The sequence below is a fragment of the Mercenaria mercenaria genome, chromosome 1 (assembly GCF_021730395.1).
Source record: "Mercenaria mercenaria strain notata chromosome 1, MADL_Memer_1, whole genome shotgun sequence".
Taxonomy (NCBI): domain Eukaryota; kingdom Metazoa; phylum Mollusca; class Bivalvia; order Venerida; family Veneridae; genus Mercenaria; species Mercenaria mercenaria.
Window position 1 is genome coordinate 21104906 of NC_069361.1, and position 13939 is coordinate 21118844.

General features: G+C 35.2%; 2 protein-coding genes across 2 annotated transcripts; both read right to left on the minus strand.

Annotated features, from left to right (window-relative positions):
• On the minus strand, positions 1–13891 carry LOC123544353 (WD repeat-containing protein 25-like). Its single transcript, XM_045330429.2, has 6 exons — positions 13799–13891; positions 10273–11195; positions 8629–8798; positions 4982–5119; positions 3380–3520; positions 1–1554 (listed from the first exon to the last, which is right to left on the minus strand). The coding sequence occupies exons 2-6, from the start codon at positions 11096–11098 to the stop codon at positions 1333–1335; spliced, it is 1497 nt and encodes a 498-aa protein (XP_045186364.2). The 5' UTR covers positions 11099–11195; positions 13799–13891; the 3' UTR covers positions 1–1332.
• On the minus strand, positions 11619–13880 carry LOC123544342 (uncharacterized). The gene has a single exon (XM_045330422.2). It carries the CDS (start codon positions 13851–13853, stop codon positions 11661–11663), a length of 2193 nt encoding a protein of 730 aa, XP_045186357.2. The 5' UTR covers positions 13854–13880; the 3' UTR covers positions 11619–11660.
• Positions 13892–13939: the final 48 nt, after the last annotated feature.

Genomic DNA, 13939 nt, shown 5'->3' on the forward strand with positions numbered 1-13939 from the left:
TAAATCATCCTCTTTTTAATTCTTGTTAATGGAAGTACATTTAAAGTGATGTACAAAAATGTAAAATATTAATTATTGGGTTTGTTTGTGATCCTCCATTGAAATTTGTGGTGTCAGTATAATAAATGGGTGGCGAATTGTTAGCCGTGTCCTCGTATTTATCATACTGACCCTACATATTTCCATGGAGTGTCACTAACAAACACACTGACAGATCTGTTTTATCAAACATCTTTTCTTTAGCCTAACCAGACATGAAAGTCTACTGACCTTGCACAGAAATATAGGGGGTCACAATGTGACAACCTTTCAACTAATGAAAAATACTAGAATCTTGTGGGAGGTAAAACAAAAGATAAATTATGACTTAATTTCTTATTTGAAAATATCAAGTTTCTAAATAGTATCTATAACAACATAGAATAAACATATTTGTGTGCATAAACAACACAGGTTTTCAGGTTTAAAATATTAGATATGTACAAGTAAACACAGGATTTGTAATGCCATTAAAAACACTAAATGTTTTTTTAAGAAACAGCTGTTCCTAGGCAACATTTTATGGTGGTTGCAACCCTTAACATACATAGCTAGTTTAAATAAAATATGTAGTGAGTTTATATAACATTTGTAGTTACTATATATAACATACATAGTAAGTTTATACACTTAGCCAAGTTGAGTAAATCTGTTGAGAATTTCTAGATTTATATCAATATCTTCAATATCTAATAATGAAACATTTTACTGAAAATCTATAAACAAAACAAAATAGAACCAGACTTGTTAACAGGAGTTTACACACTTTCTTCGGTCAAATCTAGTGACACAGAAAGAGGAGGTACATAAGAGTCTTGAATCTTGACTAGTAAGAAGCTATGTAATGAACTGTTTTCATCAAATTACAGATTGAAATTGACAATGTATCAGTTTGCTAAGACTCTGTGTCTTTAATTTATTTTTCAACAAAATTCAAATGAAAGAAAAGAAATAAAGATCATTCTTTAGACTTTGCTTGAAAAAAGGAGCACAAAATATCAAATATACACATATATAAGCAAACTATTTTAAAACATCAATAATTCATAAAACTGATTGTTTTCATTACTAAATACTCGAGTACACAGCTAAAAGATACATGCAGTTTGCTTATGTTCGGCTGTAACAATCAGATATTTCAATAATAGTAGTTACTTTCAATAAGTATTATTTTCTCCCAGCACTTCTTTCAAACGTAATATGCTTCCAAGGCTGAACACGTTGTTCTGATATCGCTGGTGCAAACATACTGCAGATAGTGTACATCACTCCATAACACAACTTCTACACTAATCATCTCCACACCTGAACAGTCCCATCCCAGCTGGACATTGCTATTGTTGAAGGAAGAAGGGGATGACAAGCAATATCCATCACAACAGGAAGTCCGGTACTGATAGTCCGGAGACATTTACCGGACTGATAATTATAACAGCAGATTTTTCCATCAGCACTTCCACTATATACAATCTGTCCATCAGGTGAAACATCAAAACCAATGTTGTAACCTTGTAACTGAAATTACATTATAAAGAGGATATTACATGAGTGTCTTTCCATACTTAATTAATTTAACAAATTGATAAAAAATAACAAAATAAGAGGTCCTGCCTTTTATTAAACAAGTTTATCAAAATCAATGTGGAAATACATAAAAGTATTATAATAATGCAATATTCTTTTTATCATATGTCTGCTTTTTTTGCTTAAACACTGTTATTCCTTATTTCTTTTAATATTACACTAGAGTAACACTGATAATATGGCATGTTTTTACTTCATTTCATAACATCAAACATGTGATAAATGTATTTAAATGAGACTAAACAAAGGTGCCAGACTGTCACAATATACACCCGTCATCAAACTTGGCCTAACTCGAGGGCCATAATCCAAGAGTGCCTAGGGCGATTTGGGTGGTTATCAAACTTGGTCGAGATATTATGCCTACAAACATTGTCAGCAAGTTTGGTGAAGATCGGATGAAAACTATTTGACCAAGAGAGCGGACCAGGCTAAATTCGCAGTTTTTCGAGTAATTCAAGGGCCATAATCCAAGAATGCCTGAAGCAATTTGGGTGGTTATCTGACTTGGCTGAAATATAATGCCCACAAACTTTGTCAGCAAGTTTGGTGAAGATCGGATGAAAACTGTTCGACTTAGAGAGCGGACAAGGCAAAATTTGCAGTTTTTTTAGTAATTCAAGGGCCACAAGCATTAACTTTGCTTTTCATAAGTACTTCTGACACATAAGAAGCATTAGAGGGGAAAGATAAATGACAAAGTGAAACAGGTATGCTATAGCAAATGTGACAACTCAAATTATTACAGTTTATTAATGTTTAGATATAAAACAAAACACAGAAAGAAAGGGTTGTGAAGGACTGTGACCTTTTACCTACTGACAGCCAAAACAAAAGAGGTCATCTAATGACCACAGACAGAGCTCCAGATAAGCTGCGTATTTACGCAATTAAAGTTGCAGAAAACACAAATGAATTCTAACAGTGTGCGTACTGAAACGCAATTAAAATTCCTAATACCCAATTCATTACAAAATGCTTGAGTATCACATTTTCTGTATTATAGAACGGGTACGAGACTTTAACGCTAGACAAAAGACTGGTTATACGTTACAGCAGAACAGGCTGCTATTTATCAGAAATTTCATAGGTCTGTGAGGACCATTCAGTCTGATCAATGTTATCTGGACCCTTTGTAAACAATAATTACATACTAAAAGAGTTCACAGAAAAATCATTGTTGCAGCACAAACAAACAAAATAGAAGGATATTTTGTTGTTCAACAAAGACAGTTATCTGTCTGTGATAATAATATTATTTTTACCCAATGCAGATTTCCAATACCCAGTTAAAACAAAAAGTGATGGATAAATACCCAACTGCACCAAAAGCTTATCTTGAGCTCTGAGTCAGTCAATCATCTTATGAAGTCTGAGACCTGTTGGCCAAAGCACTCTTTACTTATTGGGCAGACAACGTAATAAGTGTCAATGTAACTGACCTTTGACCTACTGATCCTAATACAAAAAGGGTCACCTACTGACCTATGAAGTTTGACAACTATAGGCCACATCATTCTTGAGTTATTAAGCAGAAACCATTTTCAGTCTCAAGGTTGCTGTGACTTTGACCTACTTCCTCCTAAACAATACGAGTCATTTTCTAATCACAGGCAATCATCCTATGAAGTTTGACCTCTACAAGACCAAACATTTTCTAGTATTTGATCAGGAACCAAATGGTCTACCAAATGACAATGAGTAAAACAATACACTCCCCCTTGGTCTACAGGAGGCATAATTAAAAGAACACTACCTTGTGACCTTCAAATCGTTTATGCTTGTTCATCTTGTACGGACGTTGTAATGAAAAAATAGCTATATAATTGCCATTCGACTGTGCAAGTATCTGATTGTCTCTAGGATGTAACTGTAGCCGTGCAAGTGTAAACCTCTCCTGAAATAAATAAATTATCATCATAGATTGAAACATTCTTAATGTAATGTAAATGTTTCAAATATCTGCAAAGATCATAACACTGCTAATAATACTTGTGAAAAATGAAACTTTGCAATATTTTTTGATAGGTTTCACACCATTTAACAGACATTTATGTAACAGTTGTCACATAATCTATTCTAGCATGCTAGACAAGATTTTCCTGTGTTTTCTCTGGTGCTGGAAAAAGTTGTCTTACACCAAAGGTGTAAGAAAGTAGGGACAAAATGGCAATGATGGCCCTAGATCACTCAACTGAGTTTCACAGCATGTCTGAACATTTTTGGCAGTTTCAGTGTTTTCTGACAAGAAGATTTTTTCAAGTTATTACTAAATAAATATGTGCCAGTGATGTGTGTGGTGGAGGTCTGGAGTAGGGCAGGTTATGATGATGTGATACTACGAGACAGTACATCCACAGAAAACTAGCCTCATCCCAGGCAGCTATGTTTTTAACAAATCAACATGACTTAAAAGAATTTGGCAGAGGGTCACCCAAAGAATATTGCTGTCAAATTATTTTAAAGATGGGCCAGGTGTTTGAGAGGAGGAGATTTTCAAGGTTTTCCATATAGCCAAATAGGGAAAACTAGCCCTGTCCCCTGGCCATGTTTTCATACAAATCAAAATGATCTGAAGGAACTTGGTAGAGGGTCACACAAGGAACATTGCTATGCAATTATTTCAAATGCCAGCTTCAGAGAAGGTCTGTTAAAGATACAGAGAAAACTAGCCCTGGTCCCTGGCAACTGTTTTTAAAAGAAATCAAAATGGCTCAAAGGAATTAGAAGGGTCACCCAAGGAACATTGCTGTAAAAATATTTTCAAATTGGGTCACCAGTTTCAAACAGAACATTTTCAAAGTTTTTTTTACAGCCAAAAAGGGAAAAATAGCTCCACCCCTTGAGTTCAGATGAGCTAAAAAATGTAAACTATTAATTTTGTTCTATAAATCAAGACCTTTAAGTCTTCCTCACAGAGTCTGATTTAGAAACACATTCTGTTAGATACATACAAAGATTAAATTATCTCCTCATACTGAAGTAATTTATTTTATAAAATAGTTATCTGATTCAAATATCTGATTCTTTTGAATCATTGTAAAATCATAAGCTCTAAACTTTTACTTCATTACATTCGGTCCGATCACACTTGTGGTTCGAATATGGCTCCTTCAGTCTACAACAATTTACCTGCTTGTAGAGCTATTAATATCAACACCACAGTTTAATCAGTCTGTGAATTTAGGATTTGAAACTACTTGTCCGTATTGGCAAAAGTGAATAGCTTTCCTTTATACTCTATTCATAATTCCTGCAGAAGTTGCTTGTCCAAAACAATAATTACTTGTCCCGGACAACCGGACAAGTGCTAATTGCACAGACTGTTTAACTAATGCTGATGTTACTGCTTACAAACCTGGTATATCTGATTAGAAAGGACGACTCCTGTACGGAAGTCCCATGCCATTAGATTTCTATCTGCGGAGTCCCGGGTTACCAAGTCTGAGCAGCTGAATAAAGTGGAACCATCTCCGGTCAACACTAAGTCCTGCACCTGAAAACAACAGCAAACAGGTAGACTGAATTGTTATAGCTATAGCAAAATAGGTCTCTTTCTATAAACAAGAGGGCCAAGATGGCCCTAGGTCGCTCACCTAAGAAACACACCATAACAGTGTAAAACATGTTTGACCTAGTGATTTCATGGAAACAAATATTCTGACCAATTTTCATTAAGATTGGACCAAAAAATTGGTCTCTTGCGATAAAACAAGCATTTTCTTAGATATGACCTAGTTTTTGACCCTAGATGACCCATGTTCAGACTCGACCTAGATTTTATCAAGGCAATCATTCTGACCAAAATTCATAAAGATCAATTGAAAAATACAGCCTCTATCACATACACAAGTTTTTTCTTTGATTTGACCAAGTGACCTAGTTTTTGACCTCAGATGACCCATATTCAAATTCGACCTAGATTTCATTAAGCCAATCATCCTGACCAAATTTCATAAAAATCAATTAAAAAAAACAGTCTCTATCGCATAAACATGATTTTTCTTTAATTTGACCTAGTGACCTAGTTTTTGACCTCAGATAACTTATATTCAAACTCGACCTAGATTTCATCAAGGTAATCACTCTGACCAAATTTCATGAAGATCAATTGAAAAATACATCCTCTATTGCATACACAATGTTTTTCTTCGATTTGATCTAGTGACCTAGTTTTTGACCCCAGATGACCCATTTTCGAACTTGGCCTAGATTTTATCAAGGTAATAATTCTGGCTAAATTTCATGAAGATCAGTTGAAAAATACAGCCTCTATTGCATACACAAGGTTTTTCTTTGATTTAACCTAGTGACCTAGTTTTTGACTCCAGATGACCCATTTTCGAACTTGGTCTAAATTTCATCAAGATTCATGAAGATCAATTTAAAAATACAGCCTCTATCGCATACACATGGTTTTTCCTTGATTTGACCTAGTGACCTAGTTTTTGACCCCAGATGACCCATTTTCGAACTCGGTCTAGATTTCATCAAGGCAATCATTCTGACCAATATTCATGAAGATCAATTGAAAAATACAGCCCCTATCGCATACACAAGGTTTTTCTTTGATTTGACCTAGTGACCTAGTTTTTTACCCGAGATGACCCATTTTCAAACTCGGCCTAGATTTCATCAAAGTAATCATTCTGACCAATATTCATGAAGAATATTGAAAAATACAGCCTCTATCGCATACACAAGGTTTTTGCCAGATTTGACCTAGTGACCTAGTTTTTGACCCGAGATAACCCATTTTCGAACTTGGCCTAGATTTCATCAAGGTTATCATTCTGACCAAATTTCATGAAGATCAATTGAAAAATACATCCTCTATTGCATACACAAGGTTTTTCTTTGATTTGATCTAGTGACCTAGTTTTTGACCCCAGATGACCCATTTTCGAACTTGGCCTAGATTTTATCAAGGTAATAATTCTGGCTAAATTTCATGAAGATCAGTTGAAAAATACAGCCTCTATTGCATACACAAGGTTTTTCTTTTATTTAACCTAGTGACCTAGTTTTTGACTCCAGATGACCCATTTTCGAACTTGGTCTAAATTTCATCAAGATTCATGAAGATCAATTTAAAAATACAGCCTCTATCGCATACACATGGTTTTTCCTTGATTTGACCTAGTGACCTAGTTTTTGACCCCAGATGACCCATTTTCGAACTCGGTCTAGATTTCATCAAGGCAATCATTCTGACCAATATTCATGAAGATCAATTGAAAAATACAGCCCCTATCGCATACACAAGGTTTTTCTTTGATTTGACCTAGTGACCTAGTTTTTTACCCGAGATGACCCATTTTCAAACTCGGCCTAGATTTCATCAAAGTAATCATTCTGACCAATATTCATGAAGAATATTGAAAAATACAGCCTCTATCGCATACACAAGGTTTTTGCCAGATTTGACCTAGTGACCTAGTTTTTGACCCGAGATAACCCATTTTCGAACTTAACCTAGATTTCATCAAGGTTATCATTCCGACAAAATTTCATGACGATCAATTGAAAAATACAGAATCCATCGCATACACAAGGTTTTTCTTTGATTTGACCTAGTGACCTAGTTTTTGATCCCATATGACCCATTTTGGCCTAGATTTCATCAAGGTAATCATTCTGACCAAAATTCATGAAGATCAGTTGAAAAAAAACAGCCTCTATTGCATAAACAAGCTAAATGTTGACGGACGACAGACAGACGACAGACGGACGACAGACAGACAGACGACGGATGCCGGACATCGAGCGATCAGAAAAACTCACCTGGGCATTGCTCAGGTGAGCTAATAAATCAGGGGTGATAATTGGAAACAAAGTAATATTCATGAGAAACTAATTTTCCTGGTTTTAAACATTAAATCCCATTTATTTTATATACAACAGTTGAAACCCACAAGTTCATATCCCAATGAAATAGTCATTTAAACCCTTTCCCTGCTAAATTTCTATAATGAACTTGTTGTCTTTCAATTTGGGCAGTACCATTAACTGTTGAGGGGTGCATACCAAAAAGATACTGATTGAATGGCGAACAGTGCAGATCATGATCAGACAGCATGGTTGTGCAGGCTGATCATGATCTAGTCTGGTCACAAAGGCAAAATCAATTGTGTCCAGTATGATAAGGGTTAACCACAATCATAAAATTTTGAGCCCATAAAATAATGATTAAACAGTAGTTTATAAGGTGAAAACACTTTGTTACATGTGACAGTAAATACATATGTAGTGTGTTACCTGTTAAGTGTTACACATTTTCAATCTTGCATTTACAGAATTGTCAACATTTTTCTAAACTAATAAGCAAACTTTCATAAATTTTCACTCGTGTTGCACCATTTGTTTCTATATCATTCATTTAATGTAGACATATAATTGTTTTATACACATTTTTAAAGGAGATGCACTGCACTCCTACAGTTGCCTGGTATCTCTACTGCAAAACTAAAGTATAATTTTCCAAACAAACCTAATAATCTAGAAACATATCAAAGATTTTACAATGTTTTGAATGTGTTCTGCAATAAACTGTTTGTATCTGACTAATAATACCTGTCAATAAATAAAGTGCTGATGGATTCCTATTGTGACAGGTGTGTATCTGTAACTACCAGTGACACAAACATGGTCAATAAACAGTGTTACCTCTCCCGCACTGTTCTTATATGTAAAGGTTTTACAAGGTTTCGATTAAGGCCTACTGTAACAGGCATCTCTCCGACCAAACATGGTCAATAAATATAGTGTTCCCTTTCCAGCTGTCCTTGTATGTAAATGTTTTATAAAGTTCTGAGGTGCACCGTTACATAAACATGATCAATGAAACATAACAAAATAACTACCTGACAATTTGGTCCAGCCTGATTCAGTCCTTGTATGTAAAAGTTTTACAAGGCCCTAATGGTGCCCTACTGTGTCGGTCTGTCTCCGATTGTTCCTACTTGTTACACATGCATGATCAATAAAACATAATGAGTTAACTACCTGTCCAATTGTGTCCTTGTAGGTAAATGTTTTACAAGGTCTTGATGGGGTCCTACTGTCCCAGGTCTGTATTTGATTGTTGCTACCAGTTACACATACATGATGATTCACAGGGTGATACTTGCAACATGTGACAAAACTGCTATGCTCAAATTTTGATATGGCGGCACCTGGTACAAAACAGTGCGCATACAAAAACAGTCAACATATAGCTATTCTAAATCCTTGAAGTCCTTGAAAAAGAAAATAAACATTCTCAAGAGAATACACGTAACCTGCTTTCTGGATTTCTATCCACTAATCTCGAATGTGTAAGGGATTTGTTAAACAAGAATGATGTCAACATTGTAGGACACATACCCCCTGAAAATGCTTGATAGAATAATACTGTAGTCAAAAAAGGGGCTAGCTCAAAAAAATAATATAATAATTTCGGCAGACAAGTTTGTATGCCACAACACTTGTCTTCACCATGCAAGTTATACTTTTTTAAAATTACAAATTCAAAAATTGTCTGTAAATCCAAACTGAAATGCATAGAACAAACCATGGAGTAACTAGTTTTAAATTATTCAGTTTAGCCAACATGCAATTCAAACCAAAATGATAGAGTAATACTCAAATGACTCTGACACTGTTGCTTTGCTACTGATCCCAAAATAGTAGGGGTCATCTACTGACAAGACAAATATCCTATTTAGTCTGATGACTGCAGGCGAAAGTTTCCTTTAGTTACTGTTTTCAGTCTAGAGATCATTGTGACCCTTACCTCTGACCTATGATCCCCAAAGAAATAAGGGCCCTCTTCTGACCAAAGGCAATCATCCTATGAAGTTTGACAACCATAGGTGAAAACGTTCTTAAGTTATTGAGCAGAAACTGCTTTCAGTCTCAATGTTAGTAACCTTGACTTTTGACTTCCGCCCCCCCCCCCCCCCCCCCCCCCCCCCCACTTCCCCCAAAAAAGGACTTTTTATTGACCACAGGCTATGAGGTTTGACTATTGTGAGACCAAGCATTCTATAGTTATTGTTGATCATAAGCCAGATGGTCTACTGTTTGGTGGACCAATAGACTGAGAAAACAATATGTCCCACTTTTTTTTCAAGGGGTTGGGGCATAAAAATATATATAATTGATACATGAACCTACTACATAAATCAAGTTCCTTTGAATCACTTACAGCACAAGTCATCTCCCATGGAGTGTGCTAGGTAGGGTTTTCTGGGACCTAACTCTTGAAAACAAACGTCCCTACAATATTATTGTAGATGAATATGGGCATGTCCACTCCATGTTGATGAGTACAATTTAGTTTAAGAGTGGAGTACACAAGAAAGTGTGATGGGCAGTCACATTATGACAGACTGATGGACAAATGGAGATACTGTATGCTTCCCTTGTACTGACATCAGGGACATAAAATAACATTCTTTCTTTAAATTCTGAATAGTATTGTCTCTTTTTTCATGCCATGTTCAAAAGTGGAAGAATGCAAATTCAAGTAGCAAAGTCCAGAGATTTAAGTTTGAAAAAAAGTTCACCATAACAGCAGTAGCATATTTTAAACACCTGCTGCAACCAAAGAAGACAACTCATACCTTCTTACGTATCAACAGAAAATTATCGTCGTAAATAACATACCTGTTTCTGCATCACTAACAGCAGCTGACTTGTCATAGCTACAGGACAGTAGTTGCTTCCCATCATGGTTCCAGGCAACATCTCTCACTGCCTTTGAATGAACTCTCAATATTTGAACACAGGGATCCAGCTGGCTCCAAATATTCCAAAGTTTTAAAGTAGTGTCCATGGAACAAGTCACAAGAAGATGACTGTAGTTTGGAACATTCCATTTTAATCTATTAATTGCTCCTGCATGCCCTGGATTTTCCCATTCTTTATTTTTAGGAATATTGTTGTTTAACCCTTTACTTTGGAGAAGAGGTGTTATTTTAGGATGAATAAAAAACAGTTTTCTTTTTTCATTTAATCTGCGTGTCTCATGTTGGTCTCTATCTTTATTAAAACTTGTGTCACATTCTACTGATGCCTTCTGCCTTTTAATATCACTTTGGTTTCCATGGCTATCTGATGTCCTTTTTTGTTGGACACTCACATCATGCCCCTGAAAACTTGGTTTTTTGTAAAGTTTACGTGAATTTTCCACCTTTCTCCCATCAAACTTAGATGTTTGTTGGAAAACCTGTAATTCATTGCTCGGTAAATCACTCCAAAAAGAAGTGCTTGGTATTTCAACAGTTACTTTCTCATTATCTATTCTCACAGACTTTTTAACCACAGTTTCCTTTCCATGTTTTTCTTTCTCATCATCTATAGCAGATGAATCTCTGGTAAATATACCAAAAAAGTCATGTCTTATATTTTCAGTTTTACATGTGTCACTAGTCTCCACTTCATTTGAATTTGAATCTTCAGATTCAGATGCATAGTCTTTTAATGCATCCATAGTTTACTCAGTTCATGATTGATTACATGTATACTATTAGTTATTAGTTGTAAGACATAGACACTGTAATCTAATTCCTAGATGCACTGGTTTAGTCCTGTTTCAAGCGAAACTTAATAATGAATTTGGTCTTTTAACACAAGTTTACAATTACCTGATAACTATAGAATAAATAAACAATGCTTTTTTCTCAATACTGTGAAATTATTTCATTCTGTAGGCATAAAATGTCATACTTTTGACCCAAACAACAATATTGTGAGAGTATAAATGTGTGGATTTTGTACTGGAAGGATGAAACAAGTGAGCATTTCAGATGTTTATTTGAATTAAATTTAATGGATTGACCTAACCATGAACTCAATGAAAATCAGTCCCCTAAAAAACATTGATGTGTACACAGTAAATGATCAGAAAAATATTAAAGCATATGACAACAGAACATGTTTTAATCTGTAAATTTACAAAGAAAAAGTATCAACTATATATCATTACCATAAGTAAGTTCTTTAAAGTACAAAATGTAACAACATAATTTGGTACAAAAGTTTTTTGAATGTATCTAGCAATGTGGAGGTAGATTCAATTTTAAATCTTTCATATTTCTGACAAAATGAGGTGGAAGAGGTGCTGAAATAAACAGGTTTCTCCCATTCAAAAACTCTGGGATCATGATTGACCTGGCATGTAAATGCATGGCCAAATATCGCACTTTACTTTGTTGAATCTTCAGTCTTTCTAGGATTTCTGGATGAAGTTTCATTGGTGCAATTTTGTTGATATGGGAATATTTATGATCCCCAAGTATTGGACAGTTTAATCCAAGGGCAAGGTGTACTCTGATTTGATGCTTTTTGCCAGTTATTGGGAAGCATTCTAGGAGAGCACATTTCTTTCCCTGATCAAGAACTCTATATCTAGTTATGGCCTCTGTGCCAGGCTGTCTTTTCTTTGTAACAGCATTAAGTTCTGGAGAATTATAAGGTCTAAGACACATTCTCACTTTCCCCTCAACAGTTCCTTCAGTTATTGGAATGTCTATTTCACCAGATTGCATCTCAGGAATATTCTTTGTTATCACTAGGTATTTCTTTTTTATTTCCCTGTGGAGAAAGCATTCACTCAACCTATTAGCCATCTCCTCTGTTTTAGCAAACAACATTACACCAGTTGTTTCTTTGTCAAGTCTATGGACTGGGAACAGCTGTGTTCTTGGTATTAATCTATCAATTAGATTTCCTACACTGTGGAACACACCAGGTCCATCATGGGATGACAGACCATAAGGCTTACTAATAGCAACTATATCATTTCTATCAAAAATAATACTCTTTCGCAAAACACTAAGAACATCAATAGATGGTACATTCTCAAAATGTGGCACTTGATCTTTAAGTATTCGAAATCCCTTACTGTCATATGTTTGGGGGTCAAACTTGCCAACAAGGTTACTTCCTCTCTTTTTGTCTGATTCTGCTCTTATCTTCATACTTACATCATATGCTGTTTGTTTCTTTTCTGTCAAAGGAGTTTCGTTCACTATTTCCTTAAATTGATTCATCTCTGGATTGTCTTTTTGTTTATCTTTTCTTTGTCTTGACTTGTCAACTGACATATCAGAGCTGTTTGTTTCTCTTTGATTAAAGATCCTTTCAGAATTCACTGAATCAAATGGTGCAGTGACTTCTTGTCGATGTTTTCTACTTTTTCTATGTCCTGCTAAATTGTCAGACTCATGTAGCCTTTCTTTAGCATTTTGGGCTTTTTCATGTCTATTATTGTAACTAAAGTATTGTTCATCAATGAACGATAAATCTTGATTGTCATGTTCCTTGGTTAATCCTGCTTTATCTGTTTTGTTGTATTGATTACCTTCTTTGAGTTTTACATCATTTCCCCCAACAAACCTTTTTACATCAATATTTTCTGAACTACCGGAAGTTTGAAAGTTGATTTTCTCATCTCCAACAGTGTCATTATAATTGAAGTACTGCTCATCAATAAACGACAAATCAGTTTCACTTCTTGACTGACTATAACTGTCTTGATTTTCTTCTTTCAGTGATTGTTCGGGCTTGGCATACTTTTCAACAACACTATCATAACTGAAGTACTGTTTATCAATAAATGATAGACTTCTATCTGACTGCATTTGGTCTTTTGACCTTGATAAAGAAAGATCATCTTCTCTAATGCTTTTTTCATTTTTGTGTAATGATAATGAATGGTTACCACCATTATTTCCTTGGACATTGCCCTCAGTCTTTTCAACATCTTTTTCATAATGCAAAATGAATGATGCTGGGCTGGAATCAGTTTGGTTCATTTCAACTCCCCTGTTTAAACGTCTTTGTTTTCTTGTCTGTTTTGCTGGCTGCATAGCCTGCTCAGATTTTGGAATTTTGTGGTCATATCGAATGCTGCCATAAGTTTTCAGTTGTATGTTCTTTGGGCCGGTGGGAACTGCATACTTTTCAACCAAGTCATGAATATAATTTTTCTCTGAATCAGAAATTTTCTTGAATTTTCTTGAATCCTTTTTATCGGATTCAGCGACACCAAAGAAATCAAGGTCATTTTCTGGATCATTTTCAGGGTACGATTTTGAATTTCCTGTGGGCGTTTTGCCATGACATGTAGTAAAACATAATTGTCTTGCGCTGTTGTAACTTTCTGAAATACTAAAATGATGAAACAAACCGAAATGAAAACGTAATTTGTGGGATAACACTCGATGCCGATAAACATGTGCCATTTTTGCAAAGGATAACGTCAAACGCGGAACACCTCCAAATGAATGGGCGCAGACATATTGAAACCTTTAACCAATCGAAAACACTC